This window comes from Sarcophilus harrisii, unplaced genomic scaffold (genome assembly GCF_902635505.1).
Source record: "Sarcophilus harrisii unplaced genomic scaffold, mSarHar1.11, whole genome shotgun sequence".
Taxonomy (NCBI): Eukaryota; Metazoa; Chordata; class Mammalia; order Dasyuromorphia; family Dasyuridae; genus Sarcophilus; species Sarcophilus harrisii.
The window spans coordinates 50,020-70,847 of NW_022290899.1; the positions used below are offsets into that span (position 1 = coordinate 50,020).

The following is a 20,828-nucleotide window of genomic DNA, read 5'->3' on the forward strand; positions in this document are numbered from 1 at the left end:
AGTAGAACTTGCTGAAGTATAAAAGAACAGCCCTTGGGAGATCATAAAAATAGTTAAGTGAGAGATACAAGAGAAAAGGCTTTTTTGCCTTCAGTTGAGCGGATTTTCAAACAGAAAAATAAAACAGTAAGAGATGAGGATTCCTGAAATAGTGACCGTTTCAATGAAGCCAAAAACGAAGAAGAGCATCAACTCATTGATATGGGTATGAGAACATGAGAGTGATAAACGGGGAGGGATATCACAAAATAAATGATTAATCTCATTGGACCTGCAGAAACTCAATTGGTTTAAAGAGTATGGAGAAGATTTTAAAACCACCATGAGGCAAAGCAACCAATAAGGAGGAAACCATAAATTTTATTTAAAGAGAGGGTTTTAAGCCATGTAGGACAAAGGCCATTACTGCTAATAACACATCAATAGTATCTGCAAAGAAAAAGAAAAAATACAGTTGCAGAGCACAACCAGTGAAGGAAATGGACTTGTCTTTGGCAAAGATGTCCACCAACATCTTGGGGCCAAGGGAGGAGGAGAGGTCCAGAAGGACAGGGTTTAGGAAGAAAAACATCAGCAAATGTAGTTGGGTGTCTATCCTAATTAAGATGATCATCCCAAGATTTGCTATAAGGATAACCAAATAAATGATAAGAAAGATGACAAAAAGTGTAACTTTTAGCTTCAGATCATTGGTGATTCCCAAGAGGATGAATTCAGTTGGGTTGGAGTAATTCCTCTCCATCATCCCTACTTTGTTGTCTTCTGTGTTGTTTTGTAAAAGAATCCAAATAGAAGAAATGCTTTACTCTTTTGTAAAGCTGTTGAGCATAGGACTTTTAGAGTGCTTCTCATCTGCAAGATGTATAAAAGACAACTTCTGCCTATTAGCTGCTTAATGTTAAATACATATTTCAAAGTTTACCTTCTTCATATAAAGATTCTCAAAAGAAGGAGGAGGAACTTAGGACAGTGAGCTCATGTAGGTTGAATGAATTGTTCCAAGTTACAAACATAATAATATAATCACATCTAAAACCAAGCCTTTGAAGAATAAATCTGAGATATATCTGAAATGTCATTAAAATAGCAATAGTAATAAAGTTGATTCTAATTTTAATAATCCATTGGAGAAAACACTATAAGTTCCAACATCTCTAATCTAAAATATTAATAGAGTCCAAAATCATTGCTATTTGAAGTACATTCTACTCAGATGCTCTAATAAGTATATCTCTAAAATAAAGAAAACAATTTAATTTAAACATTATTTATGTAATAAGATATTGAGCATGGATTCAAGGACATTTGAGGTGATAATTGTCCTCAAAATCTAACTAGCTATGTTACCTAGTCAAATCCATAAACTGTAGTGATTTTATGCACACATGGATGCATAAATACATTTATATATGTATGTATTTAAACACATATATACTGATAAGCATTCATACATATATAATTCATGTTTATCTTATCAATTAGAGTTTTAGCTCCTCCATAATAGACTCTTTCATGTCATTTTTTTTTTTTTTGTATCCCTAGTGATATATTATCATAGCATTGGTGTGGTATTATTGGAATATTACCATTTATAGATGTTAAACTTCATAGTGTTGTTGATATTGAAAATATAATACTATGTGAGACATCCAAATATATAAATATATTATTTATAATGATAGATTTATACACATATATATGTCGGAAATGTGTGTATACACATGTGCATGCCTATTTGTGTGTGTATGTGTGTATGTGTGTGAAATTAGAGAAAAGTAAGTGATGGAAAGTACAAACATTAAGGAGAATTTGGAAAGATTTTTTAAGTGGTGTGCAATTTTACCTGAGACTTGAATAAAGCCTGGCAAGTCAGAAGGTAGAAATGAAGAGGTAAAATATTCCAGGCATTGGAAAATGCCACTGCCATAGTGAGGAGATGGAGTGTCATGTCTGAGAAAGAACATGGGGCCAGTGACTTTGAACCCCAGAGTAACAACAATGACTACAATGGATTTTATATAATGCTTGAAAATTAGCAAAGTGCTAATTTGATCCTCACAGTCATCCTGAGAGATGTATCATTGTTATCCTGATTTTACAGGTGTAATAACTAAGACAGGCAGAAAATCATGTGAGATGATCATGATTATGTACACAACGTGTAAATGTCTGAGGTTAAATTTGAACTTTTCTTTCTCATTCAAAGTCCAGCTTATAGGTTTCTGTGCCTCCTAGATGCCTTTGAGCAAATGAATACAAGTATGAGAAGTCTCAAAAAGATAGGTTTGAATGAAGTTAGAAAGGGCTTTAAAAGTCCAGAAGCTCATTTTATATGTAATTTTGAGATAATAGGGAGCAACTTAAAAACCATTATTGGGTGTGGTGGTGGAAGGTGACATGATCAGGGATTCTCTTTAGGAGGGAATTTGACATCTTGCTGAAATATGGACCAAATTCCCTAGTTCCTTGTAGCAAAGAGAACAAGGACTTTGCAAGAATCTAAGCAAAAGTATTGAGGACTTAGATATAAGTGATGGCTGTATCAGAGAAGAGAAAAATATGTGGAATTATATGAGCAGCAAAGGAGTAATCCTTTAAAAATGGGAATATAGGAAAGAGTTACAAGATGAGGACCGTACCTTGTGCAACCTAAGGAAGGTGCTGGTGTCACCAAAATATTAAAGAAGGTGGTAGGGAAAGATGATTTGGAGATAGAAAATGCATAGAGACTCAAAACAGCTTTTGTCTGTTTTAAAAGAGCTAATTTATATCCAGTTTCATGCAAGTGAAGATTAAGTCTTTGTAATGGCAGTTTAATTTCATAAAGAATTCTTATATGTGAGAGAGAATATTTTGTGATGAGAAGCAGAACAGTTTCAGTCAGCAACTATTCTTGTCACACAATGGGTCCATGAAAATGAATAATTCAAGGGATCTTCCAGAGTCTCAGCATACTCAGTTGTAATAAGGGGATACTACTGATGTAGAATCTTTGTGTTGAAATTAAAAAGAAATGATTTTTGTTAAACTTTGTGCACATTTTAATTGAGGTATCTGTTACTTTTCACTCAATTTAACAATTATTTTGAAATGCTCATTCTATGATTAAAAAGAATAAAACAACAACAACCACCTTGATTTCTTAATGGATATAGCACTGGTCCCAGAATTAAATAAATCTGGGATCAAATCCTTTCTTTGATATATATTTAATATTTCAACTTAAGTATGTCCCTAAGCAACTCAGAATGCCCAAACATCTCCATAAAATTACAAATTGAAAAACAGGATATAATCTGAAGTGATAGGAGGATTTTCCTCGCTGAAAATTCTCTATATAATGATACAAAAACCAAATCAACTCATTTCGTGATGCTCATTTTTAAGAACTATGATTTGTTCATCTTTAGTCTTCAGTTTCCCTAATGATTTTGGATAACTCTAGAAGATACCTCATATTTCAGTTTCTCTGATGTCTCTGATGTCACAATCAACATGTCTTAGGCAGAAAACATTGTTTATAAGCCTCCAGAGCTCACACTTGTTTATCACATTTTGTCAATGTCCTCTGATACCACTGTTATGCTATAGCATCTCAAGAATTTTTAAACTTACCTGACAAAAGAAAAACTTTACGTTCTTCACGAGAGCCAGGAAGAGAGATGTCACTTTTATTTAGTGCCACTTGAGATCTAAAGTAAGAACCTTCTGCTCCATCTTTCATGTTTTGTGTGAACATGTGACTAATTTCCCATATAGTTACAGCACATGGGAAAACCCTTTTGTCCGCTTCTATTTGAATGATGCAATGACTCATACAAAGTGAGGATGCAGTTAGGAACATCTTTTCAATTTCAATTATATAGTATTTTCTCTAATTGGATTAATGATTGAATGGAAATCTCATTTCAAAGAAGCTTTTTATGTTGGTGATGAAATGTGCTCATCAAATATTTCATAGAAATGAGAAAGGCGGGGGTGAAACCCAACATCAACTGGTTATGAACTATTGATCCCAAAACCTTGTAATATTTGAGGAAGTAATTCCATTTGACTTAAACAACATTTATTTTGTACAAATATATTTATTATTTACATATTATTCTATATCACTATGATAATAATTGATTACATTTATAATTTTCAAATTACATCTAGCACTTTAAAATCAATCTAGCACTTTACAATTATTATTATTTCATTTCACAGAATAGAGAGCTGGAACTCCAAAAAGGTATGCTTGAATTAGACAACCAAGCACTTAAGGCTAATGTTCTGTTCAATGTGAGACAATGACTTATTAGCATATGTTTGGGTAAATGGCTATTCTCACTGTTGGGTGCTTCCTGAAAGTTTGGTGTTAAGAAAATTATAGGCAAGGTTTGGAGGGCAGAGAGAGAGAGAGGAGAGCCAGAGAGTCACTTGGCAGAAGGACAAGGAGGAGAGAGGCTGGACTCAGGGTTCCAGGATGCAGGAGCTATCTTTGGCAAGCGTCATGACAATTTGTCTCCTCACTTCTCCTCCTAAAGACAAAGGAATTTAATTTTTCCTTATTCTAGCTGACCCACGGGTCCTCCAAGGAACTAGCCCATACTTTATAAATGGCCATTTGGATATTTATAACATCATTTGTGGGACAAACAAAATAAACAACTTATGGAATGAAAGCAGTGGGAGGTTCTTGTACCTAGCTTTCAGCTCATTATTTCCTAAGGTTGCCTTAGCAAATAATTTTGTAGGCTTTATGCTGGCTGAGATGTTCCTCATTGCTGATGGGTGGAATTTTAGCTAGTATTTGAAGGAAGCCAGGGAAATCAGTAGACAGGAATGAGGGGGAACAGTTGGAGGATAACCAGTAGTGGAAATACCTGGAATTCAGTGAAGGAAAATTTTGTTAGAGGGACAGCTAGGTATCCAAAGACACTGCATGGTAACATGTCCCATTTAACTGGTCACTTCAGCATTTCCTTGAAGTACTTGGATGAAAAAGGAAGCTTTGTGCTTTTTCAAGGCTGCTCATTCTATTTTAGAATAAGTCCAATTCTTAGGAAGTTGAATTGGGGTTTATTTGTTTTTCCTTTACATCAAGCCCAAATTTTCCTCTTGGAAGTACCCATTCATTGCTTCTCAGTGTACACCCTTAACATACATGGAAGATAATAAAGATGTTATTGTTGTTATTTCCATTTAAGTTTGAGAGAACTTTACCTCAAAAAGAATGAATCATGGAATAACATATATCTAGTAAAACCAACTTCAGACTCTATTTGGTCAATCTTTTCATTTTACAGATGATTTAAGCTCACATCTCCCTTCAGATACTTATCTGCATGATCTTCGGCAAAAGACAGATCATTTTTAGCACTTTCTTTACTCAGTTGTGAAGAAGAGCAAATGAGAGTACATGTGTAATATACTTTCAAGTACAAAGCAATAGTAAAAGATAATACATTTTTCTAAGTAGCCTAATTTGAATCCTCTGTATTTGTGTAAATGAAATAAATTCCAGCACTACTTTAACAAGACAGTCTTCTGGTCTGAAATGCTTTTGTAAAGGCCAATCTAATTTTTAAAAATATATTTACTTTTGATGTGGATCATGTTGAGAGAGAAAATAAGAACAAAAGGGAAAAACATGGGAGAGAAAAAAAAAAAAAAATAGAAGTGAACATAGCATGTGTTAAATTACATTTAGTCTCCTTGGTGCTTTTACTCAATGCAGATGGCATTTTCCATCCAAAGTCTGTTTGGATTACTTTGGATCACTGAACCACTGACAAGAACCAAGTCTTTCCTAATTGATCATCACACATTCTGGCTGTTATCGTGTACAATGTATTCTGGTTTCTACTTGTTTTGTTCAGTATCTGTTCGGGTAATCTTTCCAGGACTTTCTAAAAGCAGAATTCATTTTTTTCAATGGAACAATCATGTCCCATTATAATCATATAAATTCATTAGTCCATCCATTCGCTAACTGATGGGTATCTACTCATTTAACAATACTTTGTTACCTCAAAAAGAGCTGCCACAAATGTTTTTGCAATTGTGTGTCCTTTTCTCTTATTTATGATTTTCTTGTTATACAGACACTGCTGGATTAAAGGATAGACACTGATTTATAGTCTTTTGGACATGGTTTCTGATTGTTCTCCAGAACAGTTGGATCCTTTCACAACTTCACTGACAATGCATTAAATGTCTCAGTTTTCCTACATTCCCTTTACGATTTATCATTATCTATCCCTGTCATATTATCCAATCTGAGAGGTGTGTTGTAGTAGTTCTGTTGGTTTTTTTTTAATTGGCATTTCTCTAATCAAAAATATTTTTAAGCATTTTTTCATAAGATTGTAGAGGACAAACCAATTTCTAAGTGAAAGATCAAAGAAGAATTTTGATTGAATTAAAATTTACAAGATGATCAGACAAGAAGCTACTTGGAATAAATCGCTAAATGGTTCTTCACTTTTCCCCCATCATACATTAGGTTGAATGTTTCAGGGGAAAACAGTACTTTAAGTTATTCTTCCTGTTAATGGATCAATGATTTTTAAAGCATCAAACCTTTCTTAATCTTGACTAAAGGATTTTGTCTTCATTTGCAATTACTCTAAAACATTAAGAAGATCTTTCTTGGACAAGGAGAGATCTATTCTTTTTTCTAATTTAAAAATAAATAAATATTTTAAAAAATAATGGATAGTGTTGCTCTTTAATCTTTTCCCAGTATGACTTTTAAAAATATAAAATAGTTCCATTTGTGCATTTATCAGAGGTCTGATTTATCTTCTACTTCTCTAATTCCAAAGTTAGGACGTTTTCTAACATCCCCTGACATAGGAGTAGCAATGCAATAAGGGAATGCATGTGTACATATATGAACATATGTGGGGGTTATTTTACATTTTTGAGGCAGTGTGATATAGTGAAGAATATCTAGAGATCAGAGATATTATTTTGGTTCCTGTATTGTGTCAGGTCTTTTGCTTACTCGCTATGAAGCCCCTGAATGTTTTGTTCCTTATATTTGAGATTGAAGTTTATCATGTTAAATTATAGGCATACTACTTGCCTCTTATGGTAGCTACAACACAGTCAGTGAAGAATAATAGTTTGCATAAGAAATTGGGATTATGTACCCAGGATATGAATCACAGAGGGCTTTATAGTATCTATTTCTTGATCCATCCATTGATGTCATTTTCCCACATTATAATACTTTATGAATTCAATCTGAAATATTGTGAATGGCCATCCTATAACTGACAGACATGTTTCTATCTGATTGATTCTACAATGAAACCCTTATATGCATCAGATTGTTACTTCTGTGTCAGGGATAATTTTATAATGTGCATATTCAGTACCTCTGGTTATAGTCCCAGAGGTATTTGTTGCATAGTAGATAGACTTTTGGGAGAGGACTAGAGTATAAATTTGCTTTGGACACATTAATTATATGATTTTAGGAAAGTTACTTAAGATTGCTAACTCTTATTTTCTTTCACTATGATGTAGTAATAATAATAGAACATAATATGATGTAATTATTTATAATATGATTTATTTTGCAATTTAAAACGAAGTACACATTTAGTGCTTTGTAAATAATAAAGTGCTAAATAAATTCTAACTATTATTTTATATGTATCGATACTTGTCTTTTATACAACTAACTACCTTCTAACCTTCTATAAGATAGTAAAAAACGTGATTGATAACCATGATTTCAGAAATTATGAATTATTGATGAATATAAGTGATATTCAATGAGTCATGTCTCTTGGGATGATTGTCAACAAATCAAGTAAATTTATGAAGAAAAACATGTCATGAATGTGAGGATGGTCATGTATGATCATTTGTTTTTTCACTGCATTTTAGCATCTTCCAGGAGGGAACTCTTTAGCTAATCCTAAAAAAATCTAGACATCTGTTCATGGACATTTGATGTACTGATAATTTGATAATATAATACATTAAGTATAACAGTAAAAAAATTACTATTAAATTAAATTACTGTCAATGGAAAAATTACATTAAAATTAATGTGAGTTATCATTCTCAGTCAGGAGGTGAATTTGTGAGCAAGGACTGCAGCTTGTTATTGTTGTTGTTATTGCTATTTGACTCCAAATAATTAGCATAATGCTTGGAACATAGCAAATATTTAATAGTATTATTGTTTCACTATTCAACTAAACTATCTACTTTTATTTATATTTATAAGACCAGTTGATCTTCCCCCTTCAAATTAAAATCATGGCAATTGGTTCCTTCATTTCTTGGCAAATAAAGGGAAGATAAATGGTAGCAATGTAATATGGAATATGCTTGGATTCAAAGATCATTGCAGATTGTGACTACTGCTATGACATTTAAAGGGAAGGAAATCTATGGTAAATCTCAACAACATACTAAAAAGCAGAAACATGACTTTACTAACAAATATCCATATAATCAAAGGTATGTATGTTTTCTTTTAAGTAGGGATGTATGACTGTGATATTTATATTATAAAGAAAATGCACAGTACAAAACCAATATTTTTGAACTGGAGTTCTAGAGATAACATGTGCATGCCTATTTGTGTGTCTATGTGTGTATGAGTGTGAAATTAGAGACAAGTAAGAGATGGAAAATACAAACATTAAGGAGAATTTGGAAAGATTTTTAAGTGGTGTGCAATTTTACCTGAGACTTGAATAAAGCATGGCAAGTCAGAAGGTAGAAATGAAGAGGTAAAATATTCCAGGCATTGGAAAATGCCACTGCCATAGTGAGGAGATGGAGTGTCATGTCTGAGAAAGAACATGGGGTCAGTGACTTTAAACCACAGAGTAAGAACAATGACTACAATGGATTTTATATAATGCTTGAAAACTAGCAAAATGCTAATTTGATCCTCACAGTCATTCATCCTGAGAGATGTGTCATTATTATCCTGATTTTACAGGTGTAATAACTAAGACAGGCAGAAATTATGTGAGATGATCATGATTATGTACACAACGTCTAAATGTATAAGGTTAAATTTGAACTTTTCTTTCTCAAAGTCCAGCTTATAGTTTTCTGTGCCTCCTAGATGCCTTTGAGCAAATAAATACAAGTGAAGTATGAGGAGACTCAAAAAGATAAGTTCGAATGAAGTTAGAAAGGGCTTTAAAAGTCCACAGGCTCATTTTATATGTAATTTTGAGATAATAGGGAGCAACTTAAAAACCATTATTGGGTGTGGTGGTGGAAGGTGACATGATCAGGAATTCTCTTTAGGAGGGAATTTGACATCTTGCTGAAATATGGACCAAATTCCCTAGTTCCTTGTAGCAAAGAGAACAAGGACTTTGCAAGAATCTAAGCCAAAGTGTTGAGGACTTAGATATAACTGATGGCTGTATCAGAGAAGAGAAAAAAGTGTGTTGAATTATATGAGCTGCAAAGGAGTAATCCTTTGAACATGGGACTATCAGAAAGAGTTACAAGATGAGGATGGTACCTTGTGCAACCTAAGGAAGGTGCTGGTGTTTCCAAAATATTAAAGAAGGTGGTAGGGACAGATGATTTGGAGATAGAAAATGCATAGAGACTCAAAACAGCTTTTGTCTGTTTTAAAAGAGCTAATTTATATCCAGTTTCATGCAAGTGAAAAATAAGTCTTAGTTAACAGCAGTTTAATTTCATCAAGAATTCTTATATGTGAGAGAGAATATTTTGTGATGAGAAGCAGAACAATTTCAGTCAGGAACTATTCCTGTCACACAATGGGTCCATGAAAATGAACAATTCAAGGCATCTTCCAGAGTCTCAGCATACTCAGTTGTAATAAGGGGATACCACTGATGTAGAATTTTTGCGTTGAAGTTAAAAAGAAATGATTCATGTTAAATTGTGTGCACATTTTAATTGAGGTATCTGTTACTATAGACTCAATTTAACAACTATTTTGAAATGCTCATTCTAAGATTAAAAAGAATAAAACAACAACAACCACCTTGATTTCTTAATGGATATAGCACTGGTCCCAGAATTAAATAAATCTGGGATCAAATCCTTTCTTTGATATATATTGAATATTTCAACTTAAGTATGTCCCTTAAGAACTAAGAATGCCCACACATCTCCACAAAATTACAAATTAAAAAACAGGATATAATCTGAAGTGATAGGAGGATTTTCCTCGCTGAAAATTCTCTATATAATGATACACAAGCCAAATCAACGAATTTCGTGATGCTCATTTTTAAGAACTATGATTTGTTCATCTTTAGTCTTTAGTTTCCCTAATGATTTTGGATAACTCTAGAAGATACCTCATATTTCAGTTTCTCTGATGTCTCTGATGTCACAATCAACAAGTCTTAGTCAGAAAACATTATTTATAAGCCTCCAGAGCTCACACTTGTGTATCCCATTTTGTCAATGTCTTCGGATACTACTGTTATGCTATAGCATCTCAAGAATTTTTAAACTTACCTGACAAAAGCAAAGCTTTACATTCTTCACTAGAGCAAGGGAGAGAGATGTCACTTTTATTTAGTGCCACTTGAGATCTAAAGTAAGAAGCTTCTGCTCCATCTTTGATGTTTTGTGTGAACATGAGACTAATTTCCCATATAGTTACACCACATGGGAAAACCCTTTTGTCTTCTTCTATTTGAATGATGCAATGACATATAAGGTGAGGATGCAGTTGGGAATATCTTTTCAATTTCAATTATATAATATTTTCTCTAATTGGATTAATGACTGAATGGAAATCTCATTTCAAAGACGCTTTTTATGTTGGTGATGAAATGAGCTCATCAAATATTTCATTTGCAGATGAGAGAACTTTGCCTCAAAAAGAATGAATCATGGAATAACATATATCTAGTCCAATCAACTTCAGACTCCATTTGGCCAATCTTCTCATTTTATAGATGATTTAAGCTCACATCTCCCCTCAGATACTTAGCTGTATGATCTTGGGCAAGAGACTGATCTTTTTTAGCACTTTCTTTACTCAGTTGTGAAGAAGAGCAAATGAGAGTACATGTGTAATATACTTTCAAGTACAAAGCAATAGTGAAAGATAATACATTTTTCTAATTAGCCTAATTTGAATCCTCTGTATTTGTGTAAATGAAATAAATTCCAGCACTACTTTAACAAGACAGTCTTCTGGTCTGAAATGCTTTTGCAAAGGCCAATCTAATTTTTGGGAAAAATTTTTACCTTTTATATTAAATTTTCTAATTGGTTAAGAGAAGGAAAAATTTAAAGAATTTAAAAGTAAAAACATTTGGAGAGAAAAAAAGGAAATTGGAATAAATATATTGTTAAATTAATTTAACCTCCTTTGGGCCTTTCTCAATAGATGGATTTTCCTCCAAATCCCTTTGGGATTACTTTGTCATGGAACCTTGGGAAAAACCAAGCCTTTCTTTAATTGTTAAAAACAATTTGGGCTGTTATCCTACAAAGCAATTTCCTTTTCTAATTGCTTTGTTCTGGTATTTGTTAAAGGAAATTTTCCAGGCCTCTTTTAAAAGAAAATCTTTTTCCAAATGGCAAAGGCCCAATTTAATTTTTAAAATTATTATTTTTATTCCCTTTGAGGGAGAAAATTTAAAACAAAAGGAAAACCTAAAAAATAAGTGAAGAAATTTTTTACTTTATTCCTTTTCTTTTATTTAATGGATTTTCCTTTTGGGTTATTTACAGAACCCTCTGGAAAAAACCAAGTTTTATAAGTCTTTAACTTTTAGTTCCAAGATTTGGTTTCTCCAGAACGTTGGAATCCTTTCCAACCCCTAAAAGCAATAAATTATTTTTCCCAATTCCTCACCATTTAATCATTAAATTCTTATCCATATTCCAATTGAGGGTGTTTTTAGTTTGTTCCTGTTGAAATTTTTTTTGTTGGCCTTTTCTTAATTTAAGATTTTTTATAAGAATTGGTTAAAGGAAATCCAATTTTAAGTTTTGAAAATTAAGAATTTTTAGAAATTAAATTTACAAATGACAACAAAAAGAAGTTTAAAAATTCCCTAAAATTTTCTTTACTTTCCCTCCCATCATACCATTAGGGTTTTGTGATCTTGGGAAAACCTTTTAAGTTTTTCTTCCTTTAAAATAAATTAAGGTTTTTAAAGATTTCAAACCTTTCTTTAAAATCAAATAAAGGAATTTTGTTTAATTTAAATTTAAAAATTAGGGAAGAACTTTTACAAGGAAAATTTTTTTTTTCCTAATTTAAAACAATTAAATTTTTTAAAAAAAGGTACTTTTTTAATTTTTCCCATAATGATTTTTTTTTTAAAATAAACCCTTTCTTAATTTATAAAAGGTTTTGTTTATTTTCAATTCTTAAAAATTAGGAAGTTTTCTTGGAATAAGGAATCAACCAATTTAAAATTAAATAAATATTTTAAAAATTGGGGTTTTTGTTTTTCCCAGTTGATTTTTTAAAATAAAATTAAATTTTCCCTTTCTGCATTTTCAGGGTTTTTTTCTTTACCTCTAATTAAAGTTAGGTGTTTTTTCCCCTTAATTTGGAATTGAAGCCTAATTTTAAATTATAACATATTTATTTAATTTTTAATGGTACTAAAAACAACCAGTTAGGAGTAATTATTTGGTTTGAAATTTGGGTTTTGCCTTATAATGAACCCCAAGGGTTTTATTTTGGTTAATCTATTTTTATAGGCTTACTTGATCATTTTCCCAACATTATAATATTTGAATTAAGAAATATTTAATTGGCCATCCTTAGGTAAGACATTGTTTCTATCTGATTGATTCTGAAATGAAACCCTTTATATGCATCAGATTGTTACTTCTGTGTTAGGGATAATTTTATAATGTGATATTTCTTGGTTATTGTCTCAGAGGATTTGTTGCATAGTACAAGACTTTTGGGAGAGGGACTTGAGTTTAATTTAAATTAAATCACATTATTTATGTGATTTTAGGAAAGTTACTTAAGATTGCTAAGTCTTATTTTCTTCACTGTGATGGATAATAATAGAAAATAATATCATATAATTATTTAAAAATATGGAGGAATTTATTTTGCAAATTTTTAAGTATAATTAGTGCTTTGTAAATATTAAAGTGCCAAAAATTTAACTATTAATTTATATGTATCGATACTTGTTTTTTTAATCCAGACGTTCTAAACTTCCAAAAGATAGTAAAATTGATTGATAAACCATGGATTTTGGAAATTATGGAATTATTGATGAATATAATGAAATTAATGAGTCATGCCCTTGGAATGATTGTCCACAAATCAAGTAAATTTATGAAGAAAAAACATGTCATAAATTTGAGGATCCAATGTTGTTTATTTTTTTGTCACTGCATTGTAGCGTCTTCCAGGATGGAACCTTTTGTAATGCTAAAATATAAGCTAATTGTTTATGGACATTTTGATTAATTGATAAAATGTTAATAAATATATTGAAGCCTAAAGTAAAAAAATTACCATAAAATTAAATTATTGGGAAATGTAAAAATTAATTAAAATGAATGAGCATCTTTCCGTTAGGAGGTGGATTTGGGAAAGGACTGCAGCTTATTATTGTTGTTGTTATTTATTTGACTTTGTAATTATAATTTTAGAACATAGCAAATATTCAATAGTATTATTGGTTCACATTCAACTAAACATGCACTTTTATTTTATTAAACTTAAACCCTTTAGCGTTTTTGTTCCTTATATTTGAGATTGAAGTTTACATGTTAAATTATAGGCATACTTTTTGCCTTTAGGTAGCTATAAAACAGTCAGTGAGGAATAAAGTTTGCATAAGAAATTGGGATTTTGTAACCCGATATGAATCACAGAGGGCTTTATTGTATCTATTTCGATCCAGCCATTGACGCATCTTCCCACATTATAATACTTTTGGAATTAACCAAAATATTGTAATGGCCATCCCTTAGGGTGACAGACATGTTTTCATCTGATTCTTGCAATGAAACCCTTTATATGCACTGGGATTGTTACTTCTAAAGTTTGGGGATAATTTTATAATGTGATATTCAAACCTCTGGTTATTGTCTCAGAGAATTTTGGTTAGTACATGGACTTTTTGGGAGGGGACCGAGTTTAATTTTAAATTAAATCACATTACCTTATGTGATTTTTGGGAGTTACTAAGATTTAAGCCCTTATACCCTTTTCACTGTGATGTAGCGATAATAATTAGAAATAATATCATATAATTATTTATAATATATAAATTTTTTGCAAATTAAATGGAAGTAATAATTAGTGCTTTGTAAAAAATTAAAGTGTCAAATAAATTTAACTATTTTTTATATGGATTGATACTTTGTCTTTTATACAATTTACGGACATTCTAAATTATAAAAGATAAAAACTTGATTGATAACCCGATTTCAAAAATTAAGGAATTATTGAGAATATAATGATATTCAATTAGTCATGTCTCTTGGGATGATTGTCCACAAATCAAGTAATTTTATGTAGAAAACATGTCATGAATTTAGGATCGTCATGTATGTTCATTTGTTTTGTCACTACATTGTAGCATCTTCCAGAATGGAACTTTTAGCTAAGCTAAAATATATAGCCACCCGTTTATGGACATTTTGATGTACTGATAAAATGTTAATATAATATATGGAGCCTAAATATAAAAAAAATTAGTATAAATTAAATTGCCAAATGTAAAATTACATTAAAATGAAGGAGTCATCTTTCTCAGTTAGGGGGATTTCCTACAAGGACTTAATTGTTATTGTTGTTGTTATTGCTATTTGACTCCTAGTAATTCATAATTTTAAAATATAGCAAATATTCAATAATTATTGTTTCACTATTCAACTAAACTATGTAATTTTATTTTAATTAAACCTAACCCTTTGTGTTTTGTTCTTATATTTGAGATTGAAGTTTCAATTTAAATTATAGGATACTACTTCCTTTATGCTAGCTTATAAAACAGTTGGTGAGGAGTAAAGTTATAAGAAATTGGGATTATGTACCCAAGGATATGAATCAAGAGGGCTTTATTGTATCTATTTTCGGACCCACCATTGACGCTTTCCCCCACAATTATAATACTTTATGAATTCAAATTGAAATATTGTGAATGGTGGCCCATTGGTGACAAGAATGTTTTATCTGATTGATTCTACAATGAAACCCTTAAATGCATCAGATTGTGACTTCCGTGTCAGGGATAATTTTGTCATGTGCATATTCAATACCTCTGGTTATAGTCCCAGAGGTATTTGTTCCATAGTAGATAGACGTTTGCTTTGGACACATTAATTATGTGATTTTAGCAAAGTTACTTAAGATTGCTAACTCTTATTTTCTTTCACTATGATGTAGTAATAATCATAGACCATAATATGATGTAATTATTTATAATATGATTTATTTGGCAATTTAAAACGAAGTACACATTTAGTGCTTTGTAAATAATAAAGTGCTAAATAAGTTCTAACTATTATTTTATATGTATCGATACTTGTCTTTTATACAACTAACTGCATTCTAACCTTCTATAAGATAGTAAAAAACTTGATTGATAACCATGATTTCAGAAATTATGAATTATCAATGAATATAAGTGATATTCATTGAGTCATGTCTCTTTGGGATGATTGTCAACAAATCAAGTAAATTTATGAAGAAAAACATTATGAAATGGAGGATGGTTCTGTGATCATTTGTTTTTTTCACTGCATTTTACATCTTCCAGGAGGGAACTTTAGCTAATCCTAAAAAATCTGGACATCTGGGAATTTTTATTGATTGATAATTTTATAATATAATAAATTAAGTGTAACAGTAAAAATAATTATTTAAAATTAAATTACTGTCAATGGAAAAACATTAAAATTAATGGGTTATCTTTCCAGTCAGGAGGAATTTTGTGAGCAAGGACTGCAGCTTGTTATTGTTGTTGTTATTGCTATTTGGCTCCTAGTAATTAGCATAATTCTTAGAACATAGCAAATATTTAATAGTATTATTTTTTCACTATTAAACTAAACTATCTACTTTTATTTATATTTATAAGACCAGCTGATCTTCCCCATTCAAATTAAAATCATGGCAATTGGTTCCTTCATTTCTTGGCAAATAGGGGGAAGATAAATGATAGCAATGTAATATGCAATATGCTTGGATTCAAAGATCATTGCAGATTTGACTACAGCCATGAAACTAAAAGTGAAGGGAATATATGGTAAATCCCCACAATATACTAAAAAGCAGAAACATGAGTTTACTAACAAATAGCCATATATTCAAAGGTATGTTTGCTTTCTGTTATGTAGGGATGAAAGACTGATATTTGCATTATAAAGAAAAGTGAGTACTACAAAACCCGTATTTTTGAACTGGAGTATTAGAGAAAACTGTTGAAAATTTGGACAGCAAGTAGATCAACTAATTCAATATTTAAAGAAATTTTAGAGTACGTGTTGGAAGGATATATACTGAACCGTTATTTAATAGTTTTACCACAAATGAAAAAAAGAGGACTATTTTTCCAACTAACTTATATTACCATTTTTTTGTGTATACTTCTGTTAGTCTTTGTTATGGGTTAGAAAAGAAAACAATATCAAAAAATATTTCCAGATTAGTGTGGGAAAAAAGGCATATGCATATCCAGAATATTTGAAATAGATGATTATTTTTGGCAGTGTGAAGTGGCATTTTAATAATTTTTAATTTGTATTTTTGATTTTTTAAGATTCTAATGATGTTTCCATAATTAGAAAATGTTTTTCTATATGGAAAATTAATTTATTATATATTCAAAAAAGACTTGAAAACAGAAGAAAAAAATAAAACATTCTTAAATTTGGAAAATAATTTTCATTACTATCAGAAGGATAAAGCTCATGTTTAATTTAAAATTAAACGTCAAGAAATAAGCTTTAAACATGAGCAAACAAGAAAAGAAGATGTCCTTAAAACAGCTGCAATGGGGACAAGGAAAATTAAGACACAAACTAAAAAGACAATGATGTCGACATAGCTAAAAGCAAAGCCTCAAGAAGAAAAGTGAATCAGACAAAACGGTCCCCCCCAAAAAAAATCATTGAAGAGCTAAATTTATTTAAAAATCAAATAAGATGAATAGAAGAAAAAATTGGGGAAATAAGTGAGGAAAGAAAATTATGAAAATAGGATTGAAGCCTTTCTAAGAGAGGCAAAAAAATAGTAAAGCAAATGATACCTTAAAAACAGAATTGACCAAATTATAAAAGAAGAAGGAAAAAACTTCACTGATAGAGATAATTCCTTGTAATGCTCATGCTAGCTTTCTGGAGGTCCTCCAGTCAGACCTTAGTCTCAACAAGAGAGACACCACTAGAACAGTCAGGAAGAGAATCTAGGAGTCTTTGTTGTTCCGTCATGTCTCCTTCCAAAACTGTTCCACAGTCTCCTTTACATTGTCTGTTATTTGATCCAATTCAGCCTGCATTCCTCCCAACCCCTCCTCTGAGTCTGCTAGTCCGGGACCTAGGTTGATTTTAGTGGGGAGTGCCAAAGGAGGAGAGCCAAAGGGAATAAAAGGTAAGTTCTTTCCAAGCACCTTGTCCTCAGGGAGACAAAGGAGGACAGGCCTTCCTAGAAGCAAAAATTCTCCAGCTAGTCCTTCAAAACCATAGCCATCAGCAAACCTCTTACTGTCATCCCCTCACAAAAGCAGCCCACTACTCGTTTAAAAAAAATTGCTTTTAAATTTAATTTAATACCCATGTGCATGGATAATTTTTTAGTATTGACCTTGCAAAATATTCTCTTCCAACTTTTAACCCTCCTTCTTCCCCCACCAGCGGGTACCCCCACCCTTTCCAACTCCCCTTTTCCCCCATTCCTCTTATCAACCAATTCCCACTCCCATGCCCCTTTGTTTTCCCCAACCCTTCCCCCAGAAGGAAGGTAAACTAAAAATGTTAAATATTTAAAAACAATACATGTCCAAAAGGTTTTTTGATTGAGTATCTCGATTTCGGGTTTTTTAGAATGGAAAGTGATTGAATCTTTATAGCTCTAGTGGAGCTGGGTTTTTTTTTTTTTTTTTTTTTTTTGTTTTGTTTTGGTTTTTTTGGTTTTTTTGGTTTTTTTTAATATACTACCCAGATTTTTAATCAGTCATAGTCTAGAAAGAACTGTATTGACATAATATACACAGAAGACTATATATACATCATATATACGATAGAAACCACGGTTTTTAGTGACAAGAGGGTTTAATGTCCCATTGCCATCAGTGGCTGGTTTCTGGTTGGCCCCGCCCTTCCTGGCTGTTCCCAAGAAGAGCCGAAGTTTTAAATGCTAGACATCGCTGTCACTGTCAGAGTCACTTACCTGTAAATCATTTTAGCAACCTGTTCAACTGCCGAGGGGCCCAGGGACGCTGGGGGCCATTGGCCAGGGGCCTCTGCCAATGAACTGCTGCCGAGGAGTCCGGGGGAGGGCCCGGGCGGGTTCTTCCTCCATGGCTGGAGCTCTGAGCCCAGGAGCTGCTGTCCACCGAGGCCCGGGTCTGCCGCATGATCTCCGGACTCTTTCCTGGCCCGCTTAGTCACCAACGGGAGTTCGGAGGAAGGATTCCTTTTCAAGGGAAGGTTTTGGTGCCACCGGTGTCTTCACTGGGGTTCCCATTTTGGTGCCCTTGGTGCCCGTCCAGGGGAAGGTCCCCCCGGATTTTGCCCCTCCCCAGTTCGGATTCTTTGACCTGAATGTTCATTGAGTTTTTCCAACAAATCTGCCGGTGTCATGATTAATGATGAGGATACAGTCTCCAAGGGTCTTTTGTTTCTTTGAAAACACTCACTTTGAGCTGCAGATCCGGGGATGTTCGGCAAGGGATGGTAACCTCCCGTCCCCACTCCACCTGAGCCCGCCTTCGCCCGACCTTGTCTATGGATGCCGGTTTGGTTCAAGAATAGTGTGGGGGAGGACGGGTTTTTCGGAAATTTCTTTTGGGTTTGGGGTATTTTTCCGTTTGTGGGTTTTGCATGTTGGCCCTTTTTTTCGGGGGATTTGGTTTTGGTCCCGGTTTTTACCTTTGGCAAGGGCTTGGTAATTACTTGAGGGCCTGTTTAAAGTAGTTGGAGGGGAGCGGAGAAACCCCAGATGTTTCCGGGTTTTCCGGCCGCGTTGGTTTTTTGGTTTGAAGTGGTTTTTTTCCCGGCGAAGTTAATTTAAGGAATAAGGTAACCGGTTGGTTTAAACACCCAACCCTTTCCGAAGTGGTTTTTGGAGGGAAAGCGGGGGGAAGGGCCGGTCCACTTGGTGTGAGATTGAGTGGTTTGAGTTGAGGTTGGTGCAGCCCGGCCCAAAAGGTGATGAAGAATAATGTTTTGCCTTGAGTTTGTTTTAATATTTTACCGGATGATGGGTTGGTTTTAATCCGGGGCTAAATTTGGTTAATAAAGAAAATTAAAGGTTTATTTTCCCTTTTTAAAGTGTGGTTAGGTTTTGGAAGAATTTTTTCAATGATAGAATTTTTGAAACTTTAATAAATAGGAATTGTTACATAGAAAAAAAAAAAAAAAAAAAATTTGCAGAATTGGATTTAGAAAATAAATTTTGTTAAAAATAAATTTGGTAAGGGAAAATTAATGACCAAGAGATTTAAAAAAAATAAAAAATCAATAGAATGTAAATGAAGGAAATGGGAATGCCTTTGAAAAAAATAAATTTTAGGGAAAAGAGATTTGGAATAAAAGATATAAATAAATTAAATTTTAGTTTTTAGAGTTTTTGGTTTTTTTTTAGAGATATTGTTAAATATTTCCTATGGATTGAGAAATTTGTAAATTTTATAATATAAGCAAGAGAATTTGGAAAAAGAGGAAGAGGTTTTTGTGTTTGAATTTACGGCATTTATGTTTGAGTATGTTCCTTTTTTTGTTTTTGGCTTTTTTTTATATAAAAAAGAAGGTTTCAAAAGGATTCAAATTTTTCTCTAAATATTCTCCCTTTGTGTTTGGTATTTTTTATATATAATTTAAATTTTTTTTCCATTTTTATCCATAAGGAGAAAATTTTGAAGTCCATGTTTTTTTGTATAAAATATAATGATTAGAATAATTTATTAATTAAAACCATTTTGTTTAATTTACACCAATGATTTTTTTCCATTTAATAAACTTTTTATTTCCCTTATAAATAATCGTTTATAACTTTATTGTAAATTAAAATTGATGTTTTTATTTATTACTTAATTTTGGGATAAAATTCTCCTTTTAATTTCCTCAGAAATTCCTATGTATCAATGCATTTGAGAGAAAATTATATTAAAAAAACCAAAAATAAAACATTTATTGAATTGACAATATAAATTTATATTTCATAGTTTTTAAAAATAAGGAAGATTTTTATTTTTTCAAATATTAGTAAAAAAAAGAAGAAGTTGGAATTTCCATTTAAATTGTATTTTTTTATATTTTAATAATATACCTTGTATTCCATGAAGAATTTTTGGAAATATTCCTTGGTTAAGTGTTTGTGTTTACATTTTTTGTTTTTTTTTTGTTTTTGTTTTTTCAATGTTTTTTTCTTGAATGGGAAAATAGCTTATTAATATTCTCATTCCTTTCTTCTTCTTCTTCTTGTCTTTTTCCCTGTTCTTCTTCTTCTCTTTGTCTTCTCCCTGTCTTCTTCTTTGTCTTTGTCTTTCTCTTTGTATTCTTTCTTTCTTTGCCCTTGTTTCTGTTTCTTCTTTTATTCCCTTTGTTCAATTATTTTAAATTGGGTACAAAAATGATTTGCTTTAATTCCTCAAAAATCCAAGTAATTTTAATTGTGAAAATCTTTTATTTTTACATAATAG

At 31.9% G+C, this 20,828-nt stretch overlaps 1 protein-coding gene across 1 annotated transcript in view; it reads right to left on the bottom strand.

Annotated features, from left to right (window-relative positions):
* Nucleotides 1–18,542, bottom strand: part of LOC116420418 (olfactory receptor 5W2-like) — a 33,278-nt gene extending 14,736 nt beyond the window's left edge. Inside the window, 1 exon segment of the mRNA XM_031945295.1 lies at nt 18,376–18,542. Coding sequence (XP_031801155.1) covers nt 18,376–18,542 — 167 coding nt within the window.
* Nucleotides 18,543–20,828: the final 2,286 nt, after the last annotated feature.